General features: G+C 43.4%; 1 protein-coding gene across 1 annotated transcript; it reads right to left on the bottom strand.

Moving 5' to 3' along the window:
- Positions 1–6,354: 6,354 nt before the first annotated feature.
- Positions 6,355–6,906, bottom strand: LOC133649123 (keratin, type II cytoskeletal 2 epidermal-like). Its single transcript, XM_062046096.1, has one exon. The coding sequence runs from the start codon at positions 6,904–6,906 to the stop codon at positions 6,355–6,357; it is 552 nt and encodes a 183-aa protein (XP_061902080.1).
- Between the last annotated feature and the right edge of the window lie 10,239 nt (positions 6,907–17,145).

Here is a 17,145-nt window from a genome sequence, read left to right as displayed (position 1 = left end):
GGTGGCTGAGCCTATCCCAGCTGCATTCGGGCGGAAGGCGGGGTACACCCTGGACAAGCCGCCACCTCATCACAGGGTGGTAAATATATTTCCTGAAATATGAGGGTGTACTCACTTTTGAGACATACTCTAGCTGGTTAGATAGTTCTTTTGGTGCTTCATAAATCATAAATACAGTACTTATAAATATGAGTACATACTGTAAGTGTTTATGCATTCACAAGCAGCAGCATCTTTCAATAATGAGGAGCAGCAGAGGAAACGGCAACAAAAGATGAAACTATTTGGGAAGAGTAATAATGGTAAAAATAGCTTCGGGTTCAATAATGTAGGAGCTTGAGAATCAAATAAATTATATATATTCATAGCCTGAATTGCTTTACATAATTGATGCATGCGGCCATACATTATGCACCGACTGTCAACACGTGAAATGTGTTTGAAAAAATAATACAAGTGTGATCCTCCGACCACTTAAGGGCAAAGAAGAGGGAGACGCCTGTGGGACAATGTCGGTGTCATGGCTGGACGCACATGAATCATACATTTTTTTCTTAGTGTTTCTTTTAATGAGCAACACGCAGAAAGTGTTAGGATGCCTTAGAGGCTTCAAGCCCCAAAGGGGGAAACGATTAGAATGTCAAATGTCATAACATCGACCTCAAGAAGTTAACAGGGAGCAGACTGCAGTCCAGAGAACAGAAACCAAAACTCCTTCATCCTTCTTGTTCGAAAATGTATATTTGCAGCAATGATGCATAAAAAGCTTCTTTGTGTGCAAAACACAAAACATATTCTTTTTTTCATTGTGACCACTATCGTTGAAAATTATACATAAAAAAACAATCTGACTTTTACCAGACATTTATTAGGGGATATACCAGTGGTCGGCAACCCAGGACGTTGAAAAAGCCATATGGGACCAAAAATACAAAAAACAAATCTCTCTGGAGCGGCAAAAAATGAAAAGCCGTATATAAGTCTTATGCTCAGGCGGTCCATCATACTCTAAAACTCTAAATGTGATAATACACTTATTGAATACACAAATAGCCTCGTAGCAGAAGAAGACTTGTTTGAGTAACAGGATGAAAAATAACAGGAGTGAGATTTTAGCATAAAATGATCAGATACATGAAATACTACATGGTTTTTATGCTAATAGCTAATTTATGCTAATAAATGTTGACACAAAACACATTGACGTGATTCAACAAAAAATATTCCAATCAAAAATTATATTTTTTTAAAATAGGGTAACACATCTGTGCTGAGATTTCAAATCCCAGTTATTGTTGAAATATTGAATATGAATACAAATTAATAAGTGAACTTACTTTTGTTCTTCATGACCTGCAGAGGATGTGAATGATGCAACTTCCTGTGGATCATGTGACTTACGGAATATTCCACATTTTTCAGAGGGAGTAATAAAGTGTTAGGGTAGCAAGACTGAATGAAAACTGTTCATTTCAGATCAGATCAGAAATCAGAAATACTTTATTAATCTCAGAGGGGAAATTAAAATGTTCAGCACATACCTTTTTTGTTGTTTTTAGCGGTGGTGTGCCGTCAGGGCCAGCAAGGCCTTCTCTGCTGGCCAAACATAACCAGAAATCATGATCATAATTAAAGATACAAGTATTTTTTAATTTAATTCCCCTAAATATCTATAAGTATTCATATTCTCTTCATGTCATATTATGCTCCTTCCAGTGCTGTTGTTTTTAGCTTAGAGGTTTTATCCAATCAGAATTCAGCTAGCTTATGTTGCCATGCTGTACCAAATCTGCCCGAAGCCTTCAGAATCAACAATGCAGGCGTCCGTGCACTGTCAGTGAACGGACACATAGACTTGATAGCCAATAGCCAATCAGATCATGAGTTGTCGTCAGTAAGGCCTTCTAGCTGGCCTTACGCTTTGATTGGATACTCACTTGGGAGTACCAAGTGATTGGATATCACAAGTTGCAAAAACAGGAATTGGCACCAGAGTCATACGAGCCATAGAAAGCCACAGAATACTCACGGGTACTCACAAAGAAGGAGAGCAACATGTTGATTAGGTGGCGGATATATATTTGCAAGGCCATTTTCAAGAAGGATGCTAAAGAGAAACTAGTCTTGTGAGACAAGGTCGGCCGACACCGGAAGCTATCCCGTCGATGAGATGGTTTGCCCGCCACTTTCACACGAATCAACCGACTACGAGGGGTACCACTGGCTTATACGGCGTCGAATGGGTGCTACAAATTGTGAGTTCAAATATTATATGTCTTAATTTTTTCATGTTTCATTTGTTTTATACAATTATCTTGAGTTTGACAGTACCACGTAAGGTATGTTTTGATCGCTGAAGCGGGTTTATTGAATGTTAAATGCGCCAAAAAATAGACCGTTTTGTATTCTGTTGAGGGGATTCAATGACCAGTAGTGTGTTTCTGCTTAGTATCTCCAGCCGTGTCCATGTGGTGACATAAATTACGGTATTTTGAGAGGTGAAGTCGGACTAAGTAGGACATCACTGAAGGCCTTGGTGAGAAACGCATGGCCCGCCACTGGTTTTTAGCAGTAGAAAGCAATTGTGAAAAAACATGAGGGATTTATGTGACTATATTTCATTGTAAAATGTCATTTTAGGAAGCAGCAACAAACGACACTTGTATTTTCCAGTAGTCAAAATAATTTGAATTCATACTTTAAATTGTGTTTGCAATTAGATCAATATGCGCAACATTTTGAGCAGCACGGTGGAACAGGGTTTAGTGCATGTGCCTCACAATACGAAGGTCCTGAGTAGTCCTGAGTTCAATCGGGATCTTTCTGTGTGGAGTTTGCATGTTCTCCCTGTGACTGCGTGGGTTCCCTCCGGGTACTCCGGCTTCCTCCCACCTCCAAAGACATGCACATGGGGATATGTTGATTGACAACACTAAATCGGCCCTAGTGTGTGAATGTGAGTGTGAATGTTGTCTGTCTATCTGCGTTGGCCCTGCGATGAGGTGGCGACTTGTCCGGGGTGTACCCCGCCTTCCGCCTGAGTGCAGCTGGGATGGGCTCCAGCACCCCCCGCAACCTCAAAAAAGGGACACGTGGTAGAAAATGGATGGATTTTGAATAATAAAATGTTTTATTTGTCATCATGCATTTTATTTAATTTTCAAATGCTTTTTTTAATACCGTAATACTAAATACTATTGTATATCCTTTTTTTAAGACAAATACTGTGGTGTTTATTCAAATGCATGACCAATGAGAGGACAAAACACTGTTTTAGACAATATTTGTATTCAGTTTTCAGATTTCTTTACTGATTTTATTAACTGCTGTCATATGTATCATTGTTCACGCAAAAGTAGACATTATTTATCAATTAATTGCAAATTGTCTGGCAAAGGGAAGAAAATATGCTGCAAAGTCATTTATAAAGGCTTTGTTTGTATGTTAAAAGAGTTAACTTTCAGGATTAGACTTTGCATTTATTTTACTTGAATGAAAAAATGATTCTTAACATGCTTGTGCTAAACACATCAATGATCCTTATTTACAGTGTTCCATATTAGGATGAAGATGAATGTGATCAAAGTGAATATTTAGTAATGGCAGGTCTTCCATCACTAAACATGTTGCTGAGTTTGAAGCCAAGGACCACTGAGCTGCGGGGCTCCCTGAAATCCAAAGTGAAAAGCGCTCAGAAAGTGTGGTTCAGGTTAATTGCACTCCATCGGTGGGATGGAAGGCTGGAGTATTGTCAAGCACGGCGTTGTGCGAGGCTGGAGGATCCTGAGAGGATGCTCAGGAGGCGGCGGGGCATGTTGGAAAAGGTAACCCGTTGTGTAAAGGAAGCAGATGGCCTGCATTAAAAAAGCAAAGGGCCCTTGTGACGCTCCTCAATAGCCCTGCGGAGAACTAGATAATTACATGAGAAATTTAATCAAATTCCTCAAATTAAATGTCCAGCTGGATGGCTTTGCTAAAGAACACCGCTGACTACACGTTTACCTGAGGGACGGACACCGGCGCTCGCAGTGCTTTCCAATCAGTGCACACTCAACACGTGATGATAGCGGAGGTGATGATTGCTGCTAAAGTATTCCATTCACACTTGTGCCAGCAGGAGATGGTGGGAAATTAGTGTGTGACCACAGAGGGGTCATTTTAATAACAGGGCCTAGGATGAAGTGACTACACGCTGGAAGCCGCTTTTGGGGCATTAGGGTACAACGCCCCATCCGATTTAGCAGGTGGCGCTTTCTGCTTTTTTATATATCCACCATGTATGGATGTATGCTGTGTTAATGTTAAAGGGGACCTGCACTTTTTTTAAATGTTGCCTATCATTTACAATCCTTAAAGGCCTACTGAAACCCACTACTACCGACCTTGCAGTCTGATAGTTTATATATCAATGATGAAATCTTAACATTGCAACACATACCAATACGGCCGGGTTAACTTATAAAGTGCAGTTTTAAATTTCCTGCTAAACTTCCGGTTGAAAAACTCCTTTGGATATGACGTATGCGCGTGACATAGCCAGTAGAACAGAGGTATGGCTCCCCCATTGAGGCCAATACAAAAAGCTCTGTTTTCATTTCATAATTCCACAGTATTCTGGACATCTGTGTTGGTGAATCTTTTGCAATTTGTTTAATGAACAATGGAGATTGCAAAGAAGAAAGTTGTAGGTGGGATCAGTGTATTAGCGGCTGGCTGTAGCAACACAACAAGAGGACTTACTTGTATAGCAGACGCGCTAGCCGATGCTAGCCACCAACCGATGCTAGCCGCCAACCGCATCTGTGATCGGGTGAAGTCCTTCGTCGCGCCGTCGATCGCTGGAACGCAGGTGAGCACGGGTGTTGATGAGCAGATGAGGGCTGGCTGGCGTAGGTGGAGCGCTAATGTTTTTATCATAGCTCTGTGAGGTCCGGTTGCTAAGTTGCTAAGTTAGCTTCAGCGTCGTTAGCAACAGCATTGTTAAGCTTTGCCAGGCTGAGAATTATTAACTGTGTAGTTACATGTACATGGTTTAATAGTATTGTTGATCTTCTGTCTATCCTTCCAGTCAGGGATTTATTTATTTTGTTTCTATCTGCATTTGAGCCAGATGCTATCACGTTAGCTCAGTAGCTAAAGAGCTTCGCCGATGTATTGTCGTGGAGATAAATGTCCCTGTGAATGTCCATTTCGCGTTCTCGACTCTCATTTTCAAGAGGATATAGTGTCCGAGGTGGTTTAAAATACAAATCCGTGATCCACAATATAAAAAGGAGAGAGTGTGGAATCCAATGAGCCAGCTTGTACCTAAGTTACGGTCAGAGCGAAAAAAGATATGTCTTTCACTGCATTCTAGTCCGTCACTCTAACGTTCCTCATCCACGAATCTTTCATCCTCGCTCAAATTAATGGGGTAATCATCGCTTTCTCGGTCCGAATCGCTCTAGCTGCGTTGAAAACAATAGGAAAATATGAGGAAGTGAACAACTGACTACGTCACGCTACTTCCGGTAGGGGCAAGGCTTTTTTTTTATCAGAGACCAAAAGTTGCGAACTTTATCGTCGTTGTTCTATACTAAATCCTTTCAGCAAAAATATGGCAATATCGCAAAATGATCAAGTATGACACATAGAATGGATCTGCTATCCCCGTTTAAATAAAAAAAATTCATTTCAGTAGGCCTTTAAGAGAGACTAGAAGACAAAATGTTGTTGTTTTTTTTGCAGTCTAACATGCTACTTTGTGGACGCCGTCTGCTCCACATTTCCTAGTGTAAGTGTTTTTGCTGTGTTCCAGCATTTTGTTTTGTTTCTGTCATAGTCTGTCCATTCAGAGCACTTCCCTGTTGCTCTTGCTTCTTGTTTTGTTTGTTTAATGAATAAATTCCCTTTTTATTGCACGCTGCCAACCTTTGTCGTCTTCCACGACGCATCGCTTGGCAGAATGTCCCGAACACGTGATTTTACACACGAGAAATATGAGCGGATTTTTGGGCTAATCTGGAGGTAGAGGCTTCGCGGTACAACCCCCCCGAGGTACGATAGACTTTGATGTGGGGGCCAGATGGTGGTCTGGTCCCAATAGACTCATGTTGTCCGAGTGCCGCAAGTTCTGTGCTGCAGAGGGCTCAAACGCAGCACGCCTCCTGAAGAGGTGGTATACGGTAACCCTATTGATCACTTTGTCTCTTTATTCACCGCTTGGGCTATTGGCCAGTGTAGCCCAGGCGCTGGAGAACAAGAGCATGCCACGCCACCAGTGCTCAAGGTTCCCAAAGCCCACCCACCTTGTTCTTCTTCTACCGCTCAGGTCGAGGGTCGGCTGCTCCTCCCTCAAACCAGCGACAGCGTCTGTTATCCGCTTCCTGAGGGGGGGGCTAGGGCTGGTAGATGTGCAACTGGGGAGGCACAGTTGCGTCCAGCCAGGCTATTACCTCCTGCACGGCCTCCGCCGCCTGTTCTACGCCCTGCTTGGCCTCCGTCGCCTGTGCTACGCCCTGCTCGGCCTCTGTCGCCTGTGCTACGCCCTGCTTGGCCTACACCGCCTGTGCTACGCCCTGCTCGGCCTCCGTCATCTGTGCTACGCCCTGCTTGGCCTCCGTCACTTGTGCTACGCCCTGCTTGGCCTCCGCCGCCTGTGCTACGCCCTGCTCGGCCTCCGTTGCTTGTGCTCCGCCCTCCTCGGCCTTCGCTGCCTGTAGTGCTCCGCCCTGCTCGGCCTCCACCTGCTGCACCAGCTCTGCAGACGCCGACGGTGCAGCCGCCTGCTGCTCCAGCTCTGTAGACGCCGACGATGCAGCCATCATCATCGTCTTTCCACGACGCCACCATCATCATCTTCAGCGGGTCTTTCCACGACACCTCCATCATCGTCTCCAGCGGGTCTTTCCATGACGCCACCATCATCGTCTTGATTCCCGGGCGTGGCCATCGATGCTGCTCACTGCTCCCTCACCTCCCAGGGGGTGATCAGGGGTGATGGGTCAAATGCAGAGAATAATTTTGCCACACCTAGTGTGTGTGTGACAATCATGGGTACTTTAACTTTTAACTTCAGCGGGCTCATTGTCGCCTCCTGTTCTGGAGTCAGCTCCAGCTTTCCTGCCGCCATTAGGCGCCCGCATGCAGCCCCCTCGTCGGCCAAGAATGTGGCCGTTTCATGGACGCCCTCCGCGTTATCAGCAGCTAGGCCCAGGACCAGGGCATGGACGGTGGCAGCTGCTGGTGCGCCGTGGCCACTCGCGTCCGCCTTCTCGTCGGCCATGGATGTGGCCGGCCTGTGGTCGCCTGCCTCGCCAGCCGCGGCGGTGGTCTACTTGTCGCCACCATCTGACTCTTCCCCGCTGATTATGAGGACATATGGCCAGGCGACCCATCATCTAGTCCTCCCTCCGTCCTCCCGTGACTTTATAGAGTTTTACTGGGTTTTTTCTAGAACGTCTGGTATCCGTTTTGTTGGGATGGGGGGGCATTCTGTCATGGCTGGTTACACCAGGCTGTACCTTATGTTGCGATTGTTAGTGTTCTCTTGTGTTTAGTGTTAGTTCCTGTCCTGAGCTCTTATTTTGGTGGCACTCCCTGTTGTGTTGGTGTTTTTCGTAACCGCTTCACATCTTTCTCTGAGCACTGATTTGTTTGTAATTAGCACTATTTAAGTCGAGCTTACGACACCATTATAGCAAATGGATTGATGGTTTGTCGGGACATTTTTCTCTGTTCACTGGTGACTATCGACGATCCTTTTCATGCTGCGCTTAAGTACGCTCGTACTTTGTGGATGCCTTTTGCTCCACACTTCCTAGTAAGTGTTCTTGTTGTGTTCCAGCATTTTGTTTTGTTTCTTTCATAGTCTGTCCATTCAGAGCACTTCCCTGTTGCTCTAGCTTTTTGTGTTGTTTGTTTAATCAATAAATCTCCTTTTTACTGGACCTCGTTCGTTTGCATTTTTAAAAATCACTACAACCTCCGTCGTCTTCCGTGACACCGCATGACAGAGACATTTGTTTTTTTACCTTTTCGTAATGTCTTTTTGTTATGTTATGTTATGTTATTTTCATTTATTATGCGCCCCCCAACCAACTGTTACATCAGCCCGGGGCGCAGCCCGACTGGAGAAACAAAAAAAAACAGAAACAGAGACTGAGACACACAAAGGAATCTAAACTAAACATTTAAGACTCACAATGAAAACATAGATTAAAAGTCATCTGCGGTAAAAAGGTGAGTTTTAAGCCGTGCTCTAAAAGAGTCCAGAGTGGTGGCGGACTTAATACTCAGGGGGAGCTTATTCCACAACCTAGGTGCCATCACTGAGAAAGCACGGTCTCCCCTTGTCACTAGGTTTGACCGTGGGACCTTCAGGGTCATCTGGTTGTCTGATCTAAGGCAACGACCCAGCCTGGAGCTGGTGGGTTGGTCCAGGAGATCTTTAATATAAGCTGGGGCGAGACCATTGAGCGCTTTGAAGACGAACATGACGATCTTAAATTTCACTCTACACTTCACTGGGAGCCAGTGAAGGGAGGAGAGGATGGGAGAAATATGTTCCCTCATTTTTGCGCCTGTCACCAGCCTGGCAGCCGCATTTTGTACTAGCTGCATGCTATGGATGGTCTTGTTGGTGACCCCAGCATAAAGGGCATTGCAATAGTCCAGTCTAGAAAAAATAAGCATTAACACGACCCTCCGTAGGTCACTGGGGGAGAGGAAAGACTTGATCTTGGCTATGGTGCGTAGTTGGAAAAAACAGGATTTCACCACAGATTTCACTTGTTTGTCAAACTTGAGGTCTGGGTCGAATATGACCCCGAGGTTTTTGACATGGGGTTTTTCAAGAGTGGCCAAACTTCCCAAATTCTTTCTGATCTGACTGACCGAGGTGGAGTTGCCAAACAGAAGAATTTCACTCTTGGTGTCATTGAGCTGCAGGAAGCTTTGTGACATCCACTCCTTTATGTCCCGCAAGCAGTCTTTCAAAAGGTCCAGCCCAGAGGGATCATCTGTCTTGAGTGGAAGATAGATTTGAGTATCATCAGCGTAGCAGTGAAAGGAAATTTTATGGCGATGAATGACTTGGCTGAGGGGGAGCATGTAGATGGAGAACAGGATGGGACCCAGTATTGAGCCCTGGGGGACCCCACAGGTGAGGTTGACACAGCGGGAGGAATGGTTTGCTATGTTCACAGAGAAGGTTCTGTTGTTGAGGTATGACGTAAACCAGGACAGGGCTGTGTTGGTGATGCCGACCCCATGTTGGAGGCGGTCCAGGAGATCAGTATGGTCTATAGTATCGAACGCTGCACTGAGGTCCAGGAGAACCAGTGCAGCACATTTCCCAGAGTCAGTGATGAGGAGAAGGTCGTTTAATACCTTCAAGAGGGCGGACTCAGTGCTGTGGCCGGCCCTAAATCCGGACTGAAATTTTTCCAGTATGTTGTTGTGTTGGAGATAGGGCTGCAGCTGACTGAGGATGGCCTTTTCTAACAGTTTAGACAGAAATGGTAATTTTGAGATGGGTCTGTAGTTGCTGGGGTGAGTGGGATCTAGGTTGGCTTTCTTAAGAAGGGGTTGGACTACTGCTTCTTTTAGGCATGATGGGACTATACCTGTGGCCAGGGAACAGTTGATGATGGACAGGATGTGGGGACCTACTGCATCAAAAACCTCCTTAAGGAGGAGGGCAGGGACGGGGTCCTGAGGGGATGTGGCGGGTCTCAAGGCGGCGGCCATCTTAGAGAGGGATGAAAGGGAGATGGGGCTGAACATGGAGAAAGTGGATGAGCAACTCAGAGTACGAGCTAAGTCCCGGGTGGGAGGTGGGATGTTACTTCTGATGGTGTTTACTTTATCTGAGAAAAACAACAGAAACTCTTCACACTTTGTAGGGGATGCATCCTGGATAACAGTGGTGGGGGGGGACACCACAGAATTGATGGTTTTGAATAGAATTCTGGAGTTTGGAGCATTTGCAATGAGACTGGCAAAGAACTTGTCTCTCTCAGCTTTAACCACCCGGTGGTAGCTCTTCTGTCTGTCCCTCAGTATCTCAAGAGAGACCTGCAGACCATCTTTCTTCCACCTCCGCTCCGCCTGTCTCCATGCTCTCCTCTCTGCTCTGGTGGTCTCATTGAGCCAAGCCATGGTCTTGGGTTTGGGCTTTTTCAACTTGAGAGGGGCAATAGAGTCCAGAACAGAAAGGCAGGTGGAGTTGAACACGGACGTAAGCTCCTCTGGGTCTGATGACAGCATCTCACCTGCCCTGATGTTTTGGGCGGCAGCAAAAGCAGAGGAAAACTTAGCAGGTGTCTGGGCGTTGATAAACCGTGAGAGGCGTGCAGGACATTGGGTGTTAGTGGAGGGAGGAGACAGGGAGGTTTGAAACACCACAGCATAATGGTCACAGTCTGTGTGGGCTGACATTGTTTCCATATTGCTGACAGGGAGATTGACAGAGAGGACAAGATCTAGGGTGTGACCTTTTTTATGGGTTGGGACGGAAACGTGTTGGGTGAGACCAAAAGAGTCTATCAGGTCCATAAATTCACATTCAAAGCCCCGTGTGGGATTATCAACGTGGATGTTGAAATCTCCCAAGATCAACACTCTATCATGGCTGGGGATTATTTTACTGAGGAGGTCTGAGAATTGAGTTATAAAATTCTTGCTCTCCTTGAAAAACTTGCTGTCCGTTGGGCGGTAGATGGTCAGAACCAGGAAGGTTTTGTATTTAGTTTTTTAATTGCTTTTTGTTAGGCTATTTTATCAACCAATTTTTTGGTCGATCTTTGTAATTTTATTTAACCAAACTCGTACAGCAATTTGGGGCAGCTTGAGCTGTTGTATAAAGGTGCTTTATAAATAAACCTTGAACTTGACCATTCCTTGTGACCTATGGCAGTCATAAACAGGCCCAGCATCAAGTGGCATGTACTGGGGGTATGTCAGATTTTACAATGTGTAGTTTGAGTGCAGTCATGTGACTGCCACGCTCCGTTTGATTGGTGAAATGGAGCTTAAGGTCACTAGTGCTTACGTTGGATTGGTGGAATAGAGTCAAGGCACAGAAGTAGTGTTGTGCACTACCACTGATTTTCTTTCCGATCGGATACCGAGTAAAATTCAGGCTGGTAGCCAAGATATCGATCTGATACCCATTCTTTCTGCAATATACCTAATTTTAAAAAGTAGTGTATTTCAATTGTTGCTACTTTTGGGGAATCATCTGCAAAGGATCTAACATCGCAGGGTAAAACACATATTGGTGATATTCTGCATGTTATCTTCTTTATATCTAACTCTGTATGTTGTGTCTCTAAATAGCCTAGTATAAAAGGGCACATAAATTTTATGTTTTGTAATGAGTGACCTTTTTATTGCCAGTAATTTTCTTAAACAAACAAATGACAGACTGATTGACTGACTGCACAGTGTGCTGCTGCGGTTGCACATTACATTCTTACTTGAAAGGAAGAAAAAGTAGTTGCCACCAATCTCCTTTGTTTTAGACAAGATCTCAATGATTTAATTACTTTATAGTGTTTTCACTGAGGGCCACATTGCAGTTATGGCTGCCCTCAGAGGGCCACTTGTTTTATTAGACAATTGCCTATGCATTTGATTATTATATTTTTTTACATAAAGCTGTAAAAAAAATATTTCAAAATCATAAATCAAGCTGGTATTTATTATGATAATATTGACAAAAAAGTTTGAACTGTATGGTAGTATAATATTTGTTGTGTTATTCGTTCATCTATTTTATGGAGCAATGTAAGTAATCGTAGAATTGGCACCCAATGTTATTAAAAAAAGAGTATTGATTTTGAATCGAGAATCATTTCTGAATCGAATTGTTACTTCCAAGAATCGAATCGTGATGTGCCCAAAAATTCACAGTCTTAGAACTTATACCTTTAGTAAGAAAAATACGTATTATATTAACGCATATAGTTTAAAGGCCTTTGCGTGCCACCTTAAATGAAGTGTCGGGCCAGATTTGACCCCCGGGCCTTGAGTTGGCACCTGGTTTAGTGTTGTTGTTAATAATATACATTATTATACTTGTTTTTTATAGTTGTTTTGCTTTTCTACCTTCAAGGTGCTGAAAGCCCTGTGACACTATTACCACATTCACCTACTGATGACGCAGTGTCAGGAGCAACTCGGGGTCAAGTATCTTCCTTAAGGATACTTCGACATTTTCACGGGAGGACTGCGGATCGAACCACCTGGGCCATGCTGCCCCTATTATTATCTCAAATACCTAAAATATCAAAATAATTGCTATTCGGATTTGAGAATCGATATTGCGAGCATAAAGATCTGGTATCGGCAGCATCGATATTTCATTATTGATCCGCACATCACGAGACAGAAGTCTTTCTAACCGGCCAAATGGATACGTCTTTGCAAGCAGTAATTAATAGCTCATAAATGTAATAATATTAGTTAGTGATGGGCGATACCACTAATTTTCTTTCCAATACCATACAAAGTAAAATTCAGGCTGGTATCGGCGATACTAATCGGATACCGGTACATTGTGCAAATGAGCTGGCAAAATGTAAAAAGTATAGTGTATTTATGAGTTCAAACCCCGGCCGAGTCATACCAAAGACTATAAAAATGGGACCCATTACCTCCCTGCTTGGCACTCAGCATCAAGGGTTGGAATTGGGGTTAAATCACCAAAAATGATTCCCGGGCGCGGCACCGCTGCTGCCCACTGCTCCCCTCACCTCCCAGGGGGTGAACAAGGGGATGGGTCAAATGCAGAGGACAAATTTCGCCACACCTCGTGTGTGTGTGACAATCATTGGTACTTTAACTTTAACTTTAACTAAGTGTTACTGCTCTTGGGGAATAATCTTTTGAAATAAAATCACAAGGCGAAAACAAATGATGGCGTTATTTTACAGTGAATGTATTATCTTATTTAAATTCAACTCTGTATGTAGGGTCTCCAAATAGCCTACAATGCACATACTGTATACATACACTTGCTGTTTTGTAATACTGAGTGACTCGTTTTAATTGCCAGTCATTTTCTTGCTTGCACTTCACTGACTTACCCGTGCTGAAGAAAAAGTACTTCCCATCAATTGCCTTTTATTTAGACAGAATCTAAATCAGGGGTGTCAAACGTACGGCCCGAGGGCCGGTTTAGGCCCGCAAACAGGTTTTTTACGGCCCGCGGGATGAGTTTGCTAAGTAAAAAAATTTACCTGAAATTTTTGAATGAAAGAAACAACTGTTCTAAATGTGTCCACTGAATGTCGCAATAGCAATTTTTTTGTATCTTTGTAGATGATGCTACATATGCACAAAATAAAGCACATGATGTTAGTACATCAATCGAGAAAAATGATCAAACTACATAAATAACATACTGTAATTTATCTTGATAGATTGAAAATTAACACTAATGAGTTGGCCGATGAACATTATCAAATAAATTATTCAGAAAATATAAATAATGACAAATAAAGATAGAATACTATTAACCGCAACATGTAAATGTAAAAAAAACAAAAAAACAATAACTTTATGTTTTGTACATTTTCAGAATGTGCTTGTTCTTGTGACGGTGCAGCAGGAGAAGAAGACGGCAGAGAGGCGAAGATATGTTGTGTGACTATGTGTGAGTATTATATAAGCGTGGTTACCAGAGGGTGTATAGGGTGCGTGTTAGGATCAATGCGGAAGTCCAAAAAGGGCAAAGCAGGTTCGGAAGTCGAAAGGCAGGCGAAGGGTCAAGGACAGGAGCGAGGCGTCGTGGTCAGTGGGCAGGCGTGAGGTCAAGGGAGGCAAGAGGAAGTCCAAAGGGGGGGTCCAGGAAGACGAGACACACAGCTCGACAACGAGGAAGGGCGACGGGAAGCTGGAGAACGACACAACACGAGAGACAGTGAACACGACGGGGAGGGAAAACAGGGAGAGAGAATGCACATGCGAGAAGGCTGGAGACGTGTTGGCTTACTGTACGGGGTACGAGAAGCTACGTTCTGGCACTGGACCTCAAGACGCGCGGGCTTATGAAGGCAGGTTGCTCATCACAGGCAGGTGTGTTGATTGCTGATTTTTTGCAGCTGCGCGGAGGTGTGCCCGCAGCTGAGAGGGAACGCCCGCGGCCGTGGCCCGCGGTGCGCTCAGTAGGATGAGATGCAGCAGGAGTGTGAACCATAACAGTTCTATTTTTCTACATAGATATGAAGTTGTCTTTATTTTTAAGTTATCGTGCTGGGATTTTACCAGTCCGGCCCACTTGGGAGTAGATTATCTCCTTGTGGCCCCCAATCTAAAATGAGTTTGACACCCCTGCTCTGAATGATTGAAGTACTTTACACGGTGTTCCTGTTAATGATATACATTATCTAAAATAATTATAGTATCAAAGTATCAATATTTTGATTTGAGAATCGATATCAGAGCATAAAGATCTGGTATCAGGGGTATTGGTTTATTTATATCGTAAATAAATGTAGCGATCTGGTGGTGTATACTTTGAATGTAAACTGGCTTTTGGTCGAGTTATAAGTTTATGTATGATTGACAAACTGGCCCTAGTGTGTGAATGTGAGTGTGAATGTTGTCTGTCTAACTGTGTTGGCCCTGCAATAAGGTCGCAACTTGTCCAGGGTGTACCCCGCCTTCCGCCCGAATGCTTCTGAGATAGACTCCAGCACCCCCCCCCCCCCCCCCCCCCCGCCGCGACCCCGAAAGGGACAAGCGGTAGAAAATGGATGTTTAAAGTTCAACATAATAAAAGTATATATATAAAGGTGGGCGTAACCCTCCCAATATTGACGTCACCTAATCCAGGGATATTTAATTTGACAACCAAACAATTAAACAAGGAGACTCGGTAAAGAATCTGGGTATTATCTTCGACCCAACTCTCTCGTTTGAGTCACACATTAAGAGTGTTACTAAAACGGCCTTCTTTCATCTCCGTAATATCGCTAAAATTCGTTCCATCTTGTCCACTAGCGACGCTGAGATCATTATTCATGCGTTCGTTACGTCTCGTCTCGATTACTGTAACGTATTATTTTCGGGCCTCCCTATGTCTAGCATTAAAAGATTACAGTTGGTACAAAATGCGGCTGCAAGGCTTTTGACAAAAACAAGAAAGTTTGATCATATTACGCCTATACTGGCTCACTTGCACTGGCTTCCTGTGCACTTAAGATGCGACTTTAAGGTTTTACTACTTACGTATAAAATATTACACGGTTTAGCTCCAGCCTATCTCGCCGATTGTATTGTACCATATGTCCCGACAAGAAATCTGCGTTCAAAGAACTCCGGCTTATTAGTGATTCCCAGAGCCAAAAAAAAGTCTGCGGGCTATAGAGCGTTTTCTATTCGGGCTCCAGTACTCTGGAATGCCCTCCCGGTAACAGTTAGAGATGCTACCTCAGTAGAAGCATTCAAGTCCCATCTTAAAACTCATTTGTATAATCTAGCCTTTAAATAGACCCCCCCTTTTTTTAGACCAGTTGATCTGCCGTTTCTTTTCTTCTCTCCTCTTCTCCCCTGTCCCTTGCGAGGGGGAGTTGCATAGGTCCGGTGGCCATGGATGAAGTGCTGGCTGTCCAGAGCCGGGACCCCGGGTGGACCACTAGCCTGTGCATCGGTTGGGGACATCTCTGCGCTGCTGACCCATCTCCGCTCGGGATGGTTTCCTGTTGGCCCCGCTGTGGACTGGACTCCCGCTGATGTGTTGGATCCACTGTGGACTGGACTTTCACAATGTTATGTCAGACCCACTCGACATCCGTTGCTTTCGGTCTCCCCTAGAGGGGGGGGGTTACCCACATATGCGGTCCTCTCCAAGGTTTCTCATAGTCATTCACCGACGTCCCACTGGGGTGAGTTTTTCCTTGCCCGTATGTGGGCTCTGTACCGAGGATGTCGTTGTGGCTTGTACAGCCCTTTGAGACACTTGTGATTTAGGGCTATATAAATAAACATTGATTGATTGATTGATTAAGAAGATGTACAAGATGGTTTTGCATTTAAATGAATTTGAATACATTTAATCAGTGCTTGGCCCCCGAACAGCTCGATTTTAACATGTTTCCTGTTAAAAGGAAAATACTAACTTTTAATTAAGAACAATAAACAATACATTGAATGTACTACTAACAGCTATAATAGTTTTTTGGTTTGGTTTAAGTTTATTTCGAACATATATGCACTCACAACTAGAGATGCCGATAAATGCTTTAAAATGTAATATCGGAAATGATCGGTATCGTTTTTTTAAATTATCGGTATCGTTTGTTTTTTTTTGTTGTTTTTTTTTTTTTTTTAATTAAATCAACATAAAAAACACAAGATACACTTACAATTAGTGCACCAACCCCCCAAAAAAACCTCCCCCATTTACACTCATTCACACTCATTCACACAAAAGGGTTGTTTCTTTCTGTTATTAATATTCTGGTTCCTACATTATATATCAATATATATCAATACAGTCTGCAAGGGATACAGTCCGTAAGCACACATGATTGTGCGTGCTGCTGGTCCACTAATAGTACTAACCTTTAACAGTTAATTTTACTCATTTTCATTAATTACTAGTTTCTATGTAACTGTTAATATATTGTTTTACTTTATTTTTTATTCAAGAAAATGTTTTTAATTTATTCATCTTATTTTATTTTATTAATTTAAAAAAAAGGACCTTATCTTTACCATACCTGGTTGTCCAAATTAGGCATAATAATGTGTTAATTCCACGACTGTATATATCGTATCGGTTGATATCGGTATCGGTAATTAAAGAGTTGGACAATATCGGAATATTGGATATCGGCAAAAAGCCATTATCGGACATCCCTACTCACAATATGATACTTCATACAATTTACATATTCTCACTTTATAAAGTAATGTAACAATTATGTAAAGCATTTACCTTAGAGCAGGGCTATTCAACTTAAAGGCCTACTGAAACCCACTACTACCGACCACGCAGTCTGATAGTTTATATATCAATGATGAAATCTTAACATTGCAACACATGCCAATATGGCCGGGTTAACTTATAAAGTGCAATTTTAAATTTCCCGGGGAACTTCCGGTTGTAAACGTCTATGTATGATGACGTTTGCGCGTGACGTCAATGGTTGAAAC

This window comes from Entelurus aequoreus, linkage group LG01 (assembly GCF_033978785.1).
Source record: "Entelurus aequoreus isolate RoL-2023_Sb linkage group LG01, RoL_Eaeq_v1.1, whole genome shotgun sequence".
Classification (NCBI taxonomy): domain Eukaryota; kingdom Metazoa; phylum Chordata; class Actinopteri; order Syngnathiformes; family Syngnathidae; genus Entelurus; species Entelurus aequoreus.
This window is presented reverse-complemented; position numbering and strand designations above follow the sequence as displayed.